Source organism: Eleginops maclovinus, chromosome 15, assembly GCF_036324505.1.
Source record: "Eleginops maclovinus isolate JMC-PN-2008 ecotype Puerto Natales chromosome 15, JC_Emac_rtc_rv5, whole genome shotgun sequence".
Lineage (NCBI taxonomy): Eukaryota > Metazoa > Chordata > Actinopteri > Perciformes > Eleginopidae > Eleginops > Eleginops maclovinus.
The window spans coordinates 8,196,593-8,210,610 of record NC_086363.1 but is presented as its reverse complement, the minus strand read 5'-3'; the positions used below and the strand labels follow the sequence as shown (position 1 = coordinate 8,210,610).

General features: G+C 40.0%; 1 protein-coding gene across 1 annotated transcript in view; it reads left to right on the top strand.

Moving 5' to 3' along the window:
• The window catches only part of akap12b (A kinase (PRKA) anchor protein 12b), a 39,719-nt gene that overhangs the window by 8,579 nt on the left and 17,122 nt on the right, over window positions 1-14,018 (top strand). The window contains exon 2 of the mRNA XM_063901765.1: window positions 9,340-9,415. Coding sequence (XP_063757835.1) covers window positions 9,340-9,415 — 76 coding nt within the window. The remainder of the gene's footprint in view (window positions 1-9,339; window positions 9,416-14,018) is intronic.

Sequence of the window (14,018 nt, the reverse complement as noted above, 5' to 3'; positions counted from 1 at the left end):
CTGTGAACACTGTGGCACGCTGACTCAGTAAGTGGTGTCTTATGATGCCCACTGCTGTCTCAGCATAATTACTAACATACTGTGCAGCTCTCAAACATCTGCGTGATTTATTGAGACAACAAGAAGCCATTACATAACATGTGCTTGTTTTTGATTAAGCCATTCCTACTTTTTTTTTTTTAGATCCTGTAATTGCGTTAGAGGACTAAAACACACATACTGTTCTTGCTCAACTCAGCGGATGAAATGAAAGTAATGAGACGATAAGAAAAACCTAAAGGGTTGGTTGTGTCCTGGCAAGGAAACTGACCTCGATATAAACCAGATTTATCTCACATGTTTCTCTTTTACTGTGTTAAAAACCAATGGCACCCAGCAACATGTGGCAGGGCAGCTTAATCCATACAGGGAATTCTATTACAGTTAAATGTGCTTTGAAATAGACTGTAATACTGTCTGTTAACTTTGCAATTTTATGTCTGCACATTTTTCCCCAACTGAAACATCAGTTAATGCAGATTTAATTTAACTGGGTAAACCAATGATATGTTTGTCAGAGCTACCATATGAATGTTTGTTTGTATTTAATAAAGCCCACCAATTTAAATAACAGCTGTTTTAAAATTTTCAACTTGTTAGGTTACCTTGTTCAAAAAAGACCAAATTTCCCCCTCTTTGTACCTTTTTTTTACATCATTTTGCACAAAATAGACAACAGGAAACCACCGCCTTTAAGTGGTTGAATGACACATTTGCTTGAGTTTGTGTAGGCTGGTGTTTGTATTGTGTTTTTATATTCTATTAATCGTGTTTCTAGGACACATCTGTTTTCTATTCAGTAATTACATGAATCAGAGAAAACAAAAGCACCTCTGAACGTTCAACACAAACTTCAAGTTAGCTTGTTTATTGACTTAAATGTAACAAATGATCATGCTGCAACATTTCCAGGAAAGTAGTTCAGCATTGTAAGACTTCAGTGTCTCTCCTAATAAATAATAGATTAAGATCATGTGCCTCAAATCCTGTCATGCTCAGGTTATGGCTTTCGCTGTATTTTTTGTATTTCGACCTTGATTTCACCTCCTGCTCCAGTCCTTCTCAATCACATGCACCAAATGTCCGAAAATACCTGAGTTTGGAAACTTTTCTTCAAACTATTTGGATAGCTCAGAGTTAAAGTGACGCATTTGACCCCTAGTGTTGATTCTGTGCCAAAACTCAGAACATAGAGACATTAGTAGGGCAATAATCTAAAAGTAATTTGAGGCCGAAATCCAAAAACAACAGTCTGGTTTAAATATCTCACTAATTAAAGCCATGTTTAAAGCGTTTGTGTGCGTTCCAGACACCCTCTCTCGCCAGTCATCTTCTTTTCTCACGTATGACTCTGGAGCTACGATGCTTATCGGAGCTCAGAGATATTTAGAGATTCATGACAGGAGGGTCAGCAAAGGGGGTGGATTTGTTATTTCAACCCAGCTAGAGAGCCAGGCCCGTGGGGTCAAACGCTGGCCAGCGTGGCCTGATTATGATCGTGTCCTGGGGGGTCTTTCCTGCGACCAATGCAGGCTGTTGTTGTTGTTTGGCTCCGTTTGCTGTTCAAGTGTAGCAGCCGCACAGATGAAGGGACGGGGGTGATGAAAAACAGACAAATTGTGGGAGGTATAGAGACTGTGGGTTAAGGGGTTAGTGATGCACAGATGGAGGTAGAGGAGGAAAACCTGGTTTCATCTGTTGTGCTAAAATGGCAGCTAACAGGTGTGTGACTCTGTGGGGTCACTGAGTCTTTTGCTTTGCATTTCTTTTTCTCTGTCTTTCTGCTCCTGCTGCTTTATTTATCTAATTCAGTCTGCCTCAGGTTCTGTTCTCACGTCGTCTTTACGAACCAGGCTGAAATCAAATACAGCTGACAGTCGTGCAAACACACTGATTTTACACGGCTAACAAGTAAAATCAAGACACTTATCATTGCAAAGATATATATCTTAGCATAGGCTCCAACCATATGGTCTTTTTTTTGACATTTTCAGACCTATTACATTATAGGTAAATTAAAAAGTTATCATTTCATAGAAAGATGTTTCATTTCAGACACTCAACCAAGCCCAGTAAAATGTATTTTCTGTACAGTATGTCATTCTCTGACAAAAGAAGACAACCATAGTAATGCACTTCCAACTATAAGCAGCATTTTGGAGGAAATTCAAGTAATTCTGACTTTAACTAAAGTAATAGCTTTCAAAGGGAAATAGCAAGTCAGTTGCCTGATAGCTGACAGTATAACAAATATTATAGCATTTGAACAAATGTGCTGGGTAACCAATATGCTATGAGTGTCTTATGTAACAGAGAGGGAGGCCCTTCAATGCAAAGGCCCAATGATTCAATATTCAAAGTCTACAGCATCGCTCCTTTGATCAGCAAAGTCTGAAACATCTCATGAGCTGTTGCAGTGAAATGTTCCCAATGATCACTCTGTTGATCCCCTGACTGTTCCTCTTGTGACTTCCAAGGCGCCAAATGCTTGATTAAAATTAAGTGTTTTTAAATGTGAGCAAAACATCCATTTATAGATAAACTAATAGACGGTTTGGCAACCGCACCTTGGCCACAGACGGGGAGTATTTTCCACATTCAGCTTGTGACTTTGAGTTGGCGAGTGCAAAGTTGACAGATTCATTGTGGAGGATGCCTTCCTGAAAACCGCCATAAATAAAAATTACGCAGTCAAACCTGCTCTCTGTATAAAGCAGAAGTGGAAGAAATAACTGGAATAAAAAGGGAAAGATAAAGACAGCAAAAGGAAAGGAGAGACTCATGCTTTTATTGTTGTAAATGTCTAACACATCTGGAAATGAACTGATGTTGTCAGATCTGGCCTCATCCAAATGTTTGAGGGATTACTCAGAATTACTAAGAAAAATCTGTTTTTTAAAGAAGTAAACACACACACACACACACACACACACACACACACACACACACACACACACACACACACACACACACACACACACACACACACAGAGACACACACACACAGAGAAGCACAGGTACTCCCTGTCTGAGCACCTGAGCAACGATAAAGGATTGTGGAAACGGTGAGAGTGCTCTTCGGGGGTCTTGTCAGGCTTTGATCTTTGGTATGTACTGAATGTGGGGGTCAGGGATAATAGATTGGGGGCTGGCAGGGGTGAAGAGACATGAAGAGAGAGGGAAGGAAGGGAGGGAGAGGGAGACAGACATGATGGTCACACAGGCCCTGAATCCTTCTGGTAGACTGAGATGAAATATCTTTTGGACCACTTCCTCTCGAATCTTGTTTTTACCTGTTTAGAATATTTTCTTGGTGCAGTTTGAGTCATCTCTTTAGGTTGAGAGATGCCAAATAAATGGACTCTCTTGTACTTTCTTTAAGGCGTTTGGGAGGCTTATAATGACCAATCTTTATCCACAAGGCAAAGTTAAATCTCTCTTTAGTAAATGCTCTTCTTAATGTGTAGATGAGGATTGCTTTAATTTGACACTATTCCTAATTTTTTTGTTTAGTCTGTAGAACAATTGAAATATAAAAGTGATCAGTGGGAAATTTTAAGACTTTCTTAGCTTGGAACTACGACTATGCTAAGCTAAGCTAACCAGCTACATATTTTTTATAAAGACTTAAAATCTCCATATCCAACTGTTGGCAAGAAAGGGAATTTTCTATATTCCCAAAATGTCTGAATATTTCTTCCTCTTTTCCAAGAACATGACAACATTTTATGGGTAAAATAGTGTTTGACTCTTCCTCTTTAAAAACTCTAAACAATTATTCCTAGTTTTAAACTCTTAACATGATGATTGACTGAACAGAAAAACCTACCTTGGAGTACATGCTTTTTCTCCACATTCTGGCTCTCTGTTTCTCATCACCTCTCTCTTTCTATATTCACATCTCTGCTTTAACCTCTCCTCCATCTTTATCTCTGCGCTCTCCATTCTCCCAGTGGCCCCCTCCAACTGCATCATCCTCCTTTCGTCTGCTCCGAGACTCTGTCCACACCTCAGAGGTCGGAGGTCGCAAGGTTAACTGCCACATACAAACTACGACCCCACAGAGAGTCTTTAAGCCTGTTCTATCCTACTGCGAGTTTGCTCGTGTGTGCATTTGTTCACTGGGGAAAACTCTAAATGAGATGGCTTGTTTTTCTTAACTATTACAGTCATTCACTGACGCAGCAGAATCTGAATGCAGTGTCACAGCACTTTTTCCTTTCTTTACATTTGTGCAAAAGGCAAACTTGAAGGACTTTTGAAGCTGCAGTTTTTCCTCCTTGTGCATTTTCAGCAGCACCTCGCTGAGTCACTGGCAACGTACACGGCCAGATGGAGTGAATTTACGGCCCCAGTTTCCACCTCAACATTATTATGCTGTGCTTTGTGATTGACAAGGACAGTTAGTTTCCTGGTGAGAAGGAAAATATTAGCCTACTGTATCTTATATCTGCTTGTTTCTACAAGGATTATCAATGTATTCAATCCATTACAGCCTCATTGATCCAACATTCTTTTGCATAAACCTACTGCACAAGGACTCCTAAATCAATTTGTGTTATTTTGTATTCCTGCGGCCTATTGTTAAGATAAGCTTCTTCTGTTTTATTTAAGTGGATCAGATTTAAACAAAGGTCAACCAAGCTCTTCTTTGCTTACTGCCTATTCTAAGACAAGAGACCTGAGTTTGGGATGTAATTTGCCAGCTGCGTCACCCTCTTCTTTTCCATTAACCCCCTCCTCCTGCGCTCTGTGTTGGTTTTAGGGGATATAAATCTCCTCCGTTGGCCTTCACAGAGTGATTTAGGAGACAGCGGGTTGTCTCCCTCCCAGAGCCACTGAGTAAAGAAGAGCTGCCAAGAGTTGAATCAGAGAGAGGAACATAAGGGAAAATAAGAATCATAGATAATTCAAGATAAAAGTGAAAGCAGAAAGAGGGAAGTCAGAGAGAAGATCAAGGGAGACGATTTAATCTTTCCTCTGGTGCTGATCCAGAAAATGTAGGTCATTCTCATTGATCATACTTTGATACGAAGGATTTAAAGTTTATCTGAGGGCTTTATTGCTGATAGTGGACTGACTAATTAGACTTATGAGTACTTTTGGTCAATAAGGGGCTCAAAAGAAAGTTTCTCACAGAGTTAAAACTACAAGGCAGCGAGATCTGACCAGTGTTTAGGTTTGTGAAAGTTTAACAGCACTCACAAGCTCAAAGATCTTTTGCTGAATAAGAATTGTCGTGCCGTGGGTTTAAAGTAGATGTCAGTCCAAAGCAGAAATTATGACCAAAGAGATTTAGATATATTGGACTTAAACAGAAGATAACTTAAACCCTAAGGCCTTAATGTGCCTTTTGACTTTCCTACTGTACAACTGAAGATGTAAATATGGGTCACAAACAGTTTTCAGGTCTGGTCGTGACGTGTAGTATTTTAAAGCAGCAGATAAATGTGTTTAGTATTACCGTAAAATGAACTACAGAGCATATGTTCATCATAATGAAGGGATGAAGTCATCCATTGCAACATTGTGGCTCATTGATGAGTTTTTAATTGTTGGTTTCTTGAAGATGGATCGCTACGGCACAGAATAAATTGCTGAATCATTTTTTTCTTTAGTCTTTTGAAGTGATTTGTTGCGAAAAGAAATACACAAAATACCACCAGCCTTATGTTTAACGTTTCAGTCAGTGATTTGATTCTTTCTGTTTCAAGATTACCTTTACCTGTCTGCCAATCCCTTTTGGATTTTGGTTGGATTTAACAAACAATGGTTATTTATAAGTCTGAATGATGACTCAGCAATTAGTGTAAGTTGCGAAACAGGTCTGCCGACAGATAGAAGGGCTTAAAAGGCGTGCAAACACACAAGTGGAAAAAGGCTCAGAAAGGGAACAAGGGAGTTACAATTTTCCTTTGTTTGGTGTCCTTTGATAAATCAAAATCTAATTAAAGATGGCTCTTCTCAAGTGCTTTTTTTCCCAATAAGATATATTAAATCAGATCATATTACACCAAAACCCAGACAGAAAACAAATCCTTTTTTTCCCCCTGCTGTTGTTTTGTTTAGCGGATGTTTTGTTTTGTGACCAGCGGCTCTAAGTCTGTCTTTGTGGCAGACCATGTTGACCAGACAGACGTCGAAAAATGCACAACTGGCAGCGAAGCTTTAACATTTTCTTTCTGGGAACTCCCAAAGGAATTCAAAGCCTTTCCGGCTACGCAGTACCTTTCAGATTTTGGGTCAGATCAGTTCACTGGGATGAGAAACTGAAACTGCAAGTATTATCGTACCAACACAGCTTTCACTATCAATCATTTCTATATGTGTGGGATACCAGATCCTCCCTATGAGGAAAATCCTCCCTCTTTAGCTGAGAGAGTTAAGAGAGTACTCACAGCCAAGTGCTTATTTAATCAGATATTGTTTTACTTAGTCTTGTTCAAAGAAAAGCTTAGATTTTTGCTTTGAAATCTGTTGACAATCTCAGATTATTTTTGAGCATTTTAGTCAATCTAGTCTAGACAAAGTATCATCTTGATTTTTTCTCCTGAGCTCTGTTTTGTAATTTTTAACTTTGAATTAAAGGTTAAGTGAATCACTTCGGCTCCTCCTGATTGTGTGCTATTGGTTCAGTGCATTGGAATAAATTGGTGCAATGTTGTGGTAACCGTGTCAGACTCAAAGCAGCCTGTTAAAAATACAAACAGTGTCATACACCGTGCAGTATATTCAGGCATATCGCCTTTTGTAATCTTAGCCTTGTTCGTCATTTTCAAAACCTTGAGCATACATTACCCACAATGCATTTGGTCTGCTGACAGTTTCAGGGATTTAGATGTGTGTTTGGTTCAGTTAAGTATCCTGAGAGATGAGGAGCCGGCCACAGAAGCCTCATAACCTCATTCCTTTTTAACCCAACACCACCAGATTTATCACTTAAAAACTGTTGGTCTTTTGTCGCTAAGTAACATCATTTGAGGAATTGTATTGGTCTTCATACTTCCAATATGGATACAATTCCCAGGGTCTATATTATAACCCAGGAACCAGAAACAAACTCTGCCATTGCTCTTGAAGAATTCATCCTGAGTCCAACACTGAAAAAGTGGAAGCAGCATTTTTGACGCCCAGAAGAAGGAGTGGCATTTGACAGGGGCCAGAAGGGGCTTATGAGGTATCTTAGGGACAGAAGTGGTCAAAGGGGGACTATTTAGAGGAGGTGGGGTGAGAGATGAGGGCAGATTCAGGTGTTAGGAGGGATGTGTGGAATTTTTGGAGAAGGGGACAAGGAATGATGTGAATGCCGGTCACGAGGTGGACCAGGGGAGGGCGGGTCGCTGCAGGTCTGGAGGTCAGCTGATGGCTCTCATGCCCAAATCTGATCAGATGTCCTGATGGCTTTAAAAGGAGAGACATGACAGCACCAGGCTCCTCTATGTGGGATCATTTTATGTGTGTGTGAGAAGATGTGATGGTGTTGAGGCTTTCAACATGCTTTATTGTTCTCGTCTGGCTTCAATTATATTTCTTATTTTTGCAAAGAATCAAGAGCTTGTTTGAAAAGTGATTTGCTGGTACTGCTTACATGCAACTATTGACTTTACAAAAGACTTGCTCGCTGCATGTTGCAGACAGATGTAAGATTCCAACGAGACTCTGCAACTACAGTGTTTGTTTTGATAAGTAAAATGTGTCAAGATCTAAAGGAGGGGAAGTGTGATCTCATCTTGCAAATTACAGCTTGCTTGTTACAATTTCTGTTAGCTTGGCATGAGCACATGGAAGCGAGCAAACAGGGGTAAAGGGCGTGGTTGTATTGTGTTTTGGCAGTACATTTCGCTATATGATTTCTAAATGCGTCTGCAACTAATTATGAGCACAATATTATCCACACGACGGCATTTAATTTGTTTAGCCCAACCGGAAGCCAGTGCAATGAAGATGAGACATTGGCTCATCCAGGAAATGTTTGACAAAGATTGTTGGAAATAAAATGGAGCATCTGTCAAAAAAGGATTCACAAAACAGTCAAATATTTCAGGGAATTTCCTCAGTCATACTTGAAAATTAGTCTTAATCATTTGGACTGAAACGGGAACCTATTACCTCTTTGGAAACTAATCTAAAGTTCTACTTATTTTTTGTCTGTTTGCCAAACCACACACACATCCAACCTTTGTTACAACCCCATGTAGGACAGCCTTCAGACCTGCTGACCGGTCCTCCCTTCCCAAACAGCTCTCACTTTCTTTTTCTCATCTTTCTTTGTAAATCCCTCCCAACCAGTGTCCCAAGCAGAGTGTCTCCTCAGTGGTGTCATTTTTCAGGGCTTTCCTGGAGGAGTTTGTGCTGATGGGAGTGGAGCCTGAGTTGTCCATTAGTTAGATTAGCAGCTCTGTGGGGAGGCTCTGGTTCCCTCTCCTCTGGCCGGGACAGACAAAGCTCTGGTCTGCCTGCCATTGTACGGCTGTCAGTCAGATCTGGTCAATACCAGCAAAAACTCTGTCAGATCCTCTGATAAGAAGCTGTGAGCCAGACTGTGTGTTAACAAGTAAATTACACACAGTCCAAAATGAAAAAACGGCTGTAAAGTTTTCGCGGGTTTGTCGTAGGATTTCCGCGTGGGTCTTTTTTTAAGTAAATACTTCTTTAAATAGGTGACTTATCCCCTTTTTAATCTCGTCATTTAATGATTAATTTTACGGCCTTCTATTAAAATAATTTCAGATGTGTATCATAGTCACCATATAAGGATCTAATAGCATCCTGGCAGGCTGGGTCAATGATCATAAAACATAATGGATCAGTTGAGGGAATGGAATTTATTTGGCGGTTGGCATTGTTTGACAACTTTTATAGAGTGCATGTGTTGTGGTGAGTGTCAATATGCTGCAGTTCGATACAATAGAAACGTTTAGATTACACTGTATTGTCATTGCAGAATACATCATAAGTAGAATTATGAAGATACTACAATAGGCAGTTTGTGATCAAACCATAAGCGCAAAAAGCTTTACAGTGCAAACGTATTGTACAGAATAATGTGACTCAACGTATTTGCCATTTTAGTGAAGGCTTAAGTGCCTTTAAGTTAAAAAAAAAATAGCCTGATTAACTTTATTGCAAAGAATATATAAGTGGTAGCAATAATCATATGTAAAAAATTAAATACTTGTCTTTTCCACGATGTCAAACTATTCCTCCAGAGGAAAAACAAACCTATGTAGCTAAAGGTATGTTTGCTAATGCAAAAGAAATTATGTTTTTATTTTAAATGATTCTCTTTGTCTTTTTCAGCCTCTGGCGAAAAATGGACAAATCTCCAGCATGACGAGTCTGAATGGTCACTCTGAGGACAACACGCTGGCAGAAGGTGTGTTTGTTTGTGTGTGTGTGTGTGTGTGTGCGTCCGTCCCGTCAACAATGTTTATTTACAGTGTGTGACTTTGGGTGATGCTCCTGTGGTCGGTGGGGTAAGTAGTGGTGGTGTTTGTGTGTGTTTGTGTCTGGGATTTTGTACTGTTTCTTCAGCAGTGGCTAAAGGTAAGCTTGTTTGTGTGGGGTCAGTTTTCCCTCTGCAGATGTTTTCGTGGCTCTGTGAGATTTACTTGATCCTTTCATAATCCTTTAAACAACACATAGGGGACACCTATGGGTTTTTCACATAGGAGCCACACACACTATTACACACACCAACATACTGTTCTCTGTCCTGTGTATTCCTTTATCCATTCAAATGATTGCATGCCGCCATTTTATTCATCATTTATCATTTAGATTTTTTTTTTCTACTCAAATAACATTTTGTTTGTTATTTAGGAAAAAAAAGTTGAAATATGTCTTTTTTTCTACTAAAATCTAAGGACCACAAGAGTACGTTTTCCCACAGTTTAATACACAATTTAAAAGACGGTAACATTTAAAGAGCTCTCTCTCGGAAGGACACAATGCACATTTTAAAACCAGTAATTGGAGGCAATCATTAACTGAGATAAATTGATTTCTGCCACCTAAATGAACATGTGCACCAACCTGTCTGTCCATCTCCTGCAGCACCTCCTCTCTCCAGAGTTGCATTTGTTTATTTTCTTTTCCATGTCTATCGTGTCTCCCTCGGTCTGGGCGGGCTGCATGGGCCTGTACTCCCACCCTAAATATTTAGCAGGCCGTGACCCGGGCCCCGCATAATGCAACCTGCTCACTTCATGATATGTTATGGCCCAGGAGAAAGGGTAACCCTATACTACTTAAAACACATAGATATGTCACATACCACTCTGTCAAATAACCTATTTAATCAGGTATTTAATGAAGCGATTCTGTCCGTTTGTAGAGTAACCCAATACCCGCTTCAGAGCAGAGATACAGAGTGTATGAGTAGATGTGGCACGTAGAATAAAGGGGAGTAATTTGGGTTTTGAAATTGTCTCTTTGGTCATGTACTGTAAGTTAATAAGTAACGTGGAAAGATGTAGGACAGAAAAAGAGGGGAGCCACATATTTGCCATGTCTCCAATTCTTAGATCTTGTGCACTCATGCATACACAAATAGAAGCTGCAGACCATTGGCTTTGATGCACACAAAGGTTAATAAAACTAAAACCTTTTGCACACAAAAAAGCAAAGCATGTAACTTTTCTTTCACACAGCAGATCACACTCTTCTCTTTACCTCCAAAAACAAACAACTTGTACTTCTGAGCTGAAATGCTACAAGTCTTACCTGGTCAAATGCCATTGATTTTATATTGAGCCCAAGAGTCAATCTATTCCTACTATATAACATTGTTTCTCTTGATATGGTTACAGTTAAAGGAATGTGATGAGTTTGTCCAATTATTTATCTCAGCTCAAATTAAATGACTGGAAGGACAACCTACCAGTTGCCCTCTATGCACTCATTGTGCGTCACCCAGATCTTTCACAAGAGGGGTGGCCTTGGAAGGAGGCCTGGTTTTAGTGTTGCAAATATGCCAAATTTGTCATTAGTGATGCTGACCTGTGAGGAACAGGATGCTAATAAACCTGATAAAACTAGGAACGGAGTGGACCCTGTAAATCAAACCTGACCTACCAGTGAACCAACCAGCTGACGAACATTTTCCTCAGAGACACTGTTGCGCTCACCAAGCAGGACTAAACACAGGAGACAACAGAAAACATTGTGTACAACCTGCAAGGCAGATTGAAGAAGAGCAGAGGGAGTGAAAGGAAGGGAGTCACACAATGTGGAAAAAAGTGAAAAGATACAGGAGTGGAAGTTGTGAAGGGGTTTCACATCCAAGCACTTCTCTACCTCTTGTGAAGCCTGATAAAAGACAGCAGTGCATCATGGGAGACAGGAAGAGAAGAGGACTCTCTCTGATAACAACAAAAGACAGGCGGCAGATCAAAAGGCGGATGCAAGAGCAAAAACACACACATATATAAACACACACTCGCATACAAACACGTCTCTCTCTATCAGGTACACCAGAGTGTTTACAGTTTAGGGAGCAGCCTGATGATAAACCAACAAACACATCACACATCAATCTGGATAATATGACAACTGTTTTGTTTAAAGAACTGTGACAAATAGAGACAACATGAGGCAACAAAAACCCAATCACTGTTGGTTCTGTGATACTATTTTCTTTTTTGATATCTGGAAATGTAAAGGTACTGGAAAAACTCACCTGGAAACTCTGTTGGGCATTTTAAAAGGGAAAGTAAATCAGTGTCATCTGATGTGAAATTGTAATCTGTCCTCTTTCACTGAATGTTAATTTAACTGTAAACATGTATTTAAAATGGTATCAAAGTTCAAGGATGGTGTGTGGTTGTATTATCTATTGTTTCGCTCACCTTTTTTTGAAGACCAACTCTTAATCTTCCGCTTGCCTTTTTGAAATGAAGTTGTCACATAAAAACACTGAATGAATATTACATGGCAGTAGAGTTTTTTAGGTAAAGTTTCTTTCAAGCAAAGAGCTAGAGCCAGGAGGAGTAAAAGTAGATAAGTATAAAGAGAGTGACAAAAACTCACATCCATAAATGGCGCAGCAGTCTATTGCGTCAGACTGCAATTCCTAGAAATTCAGTCAAAATGAGAACTCGGCTCTCTCCGACTACAGCCAAAGATTTCTTTGTGTGTTCAGCAGTAAATCTTTAGTTTGTAAAGAAACCATGCTGTACTTTTCACATGTAAATCACATTAGTCACAGTACAATTTGTTGTGTGTCCGTGTAGAGATGCACTAGAGATGCTTTGGCCTGCATGTGTGTTTGGGTTGCTAGTTTAAGGGGTGTTGGCCCAAAGGGTGCATTGGGAGCCCAAAGACTGACATCATGGCTGATGTAATTCACTGGCCGATGCATTGACGGTCCCTCCCAGATAGTTTACAGGCTCTAACAGAGGACTGATGAAGTTTTCTTGAAAGCTTGAGAGGGAGAAAGAATGCTGACTGTGTTTACTGCTGCTTGTGTTTATTTGTAGGAATGCTGGAGATCAAATACTGCATGTTTGTTTCATCCTACTCATGGGACCTGATGGTTACTCTCGACTACGTTAAATTAGTTAATTGAATCCGTTCAAGTTTGTGTACAAATTCATGTCAGATACTTTTTAGTTGTTTTGCCAAAAGAAGAACAGAGAACATCTGTCACTGATTTTACTTACTAGAAATCAAACAGTTGATTTGACAGAAAAAAAACATGCTTTTATTGATTTGTTCAAGTACTCCAGGGTGGGATTTGCAATTTTTCTTTGTCATATTATTGAAAATCCCTTTTAGGTTTTTCAGCTGTTTCTCGGAAATAGAAAAACTGACCAACTGGAACTCACCTTAGGTTATGGGAGCCTGTGAGGGACAGTTTTATGAATGTTATAGACTAAACAGTAAATGTTTTCATTGCAGACATATTAATCCATAATGAAAGCAAAGAGAAGTTGCCAACCACTTCGATGTGTCATATTGTACTGCAAACTGCAGCAGTCAAAGTATGGCAAAGGCTATTACCAGAGGTATTGTGAACTGTCAGAAATGATTCACCAGTCTCGGTCTCTGCTACAGTTTAATGAATTTTTGGTTACAGGTGTTAACTTTTACGAGGCGAACAAACTGCCGTCTCCGCAAACTGTAAGTGTGAGTGTGTGTGGTTATGATTTCATTCCAGGATGGACTCGGCTTGGGGGAAATCATAGTGTTGCCAAAACGTGCCTCATGCCTGTGGAAGGGACCTATCCCTCCTCTTAAGCTCTGTCTGATCTCGGCCAATAAGGCTGTACAGTCATCATAACACAATCCAGCCCCAGATTGTTCCTGTTGGATTTTTGCCCGTATTCCTTTTACATTCCAGCTGACAATACTCATTACAGATTTTATTAACATGTTCGTGTGCCTCTTTTTCTACTGTACTCACACAACTGGGAGGAATTATTTTGTTCATGGTTTGTGTTTGCACAGATGCTGATCCATCAACTGGCTGCAAGACGTCAGAATGATTTCTTCCTCTCAGAGAAAGGAAGTGATCCCAGAGGAAAGGGTTAGGGAGGCAGAGTTTTTAGATTGGAGTGCCTAAAAGGCCCCACAATCCCTCAAGATCCATCATTGTCCAGTCACTAGTGCAATTATGTTCATCAGTGCAGCATGTTTTATTCAGTTATTTGTTATGGAGTGGGTGCTTTACTGCACGGCAAGAGAGGATAGGAGAACTCTATTAGAAAGCTGTTGTTAGTCAGCCTTTATAATGATCAGACGGAAATCTTTTATTCCCGCAGCTCTCAGCGTTGCAAGAAACAGAGTCAACCTGAATGAGCCTGAATAAGTTCTGATGGATCACAATATCGGCACTAACCAGAAAAGATAATGTTGTCGTTGATGGCATGAGGATGAAAAGTCAGCTGACTTAACCTTCCAAAACACGAACAGCCATTAGTCCATTTACTATTGGGTCGTCTCTTTAAACGCTCTACGGAGACATATTACAGTGACGC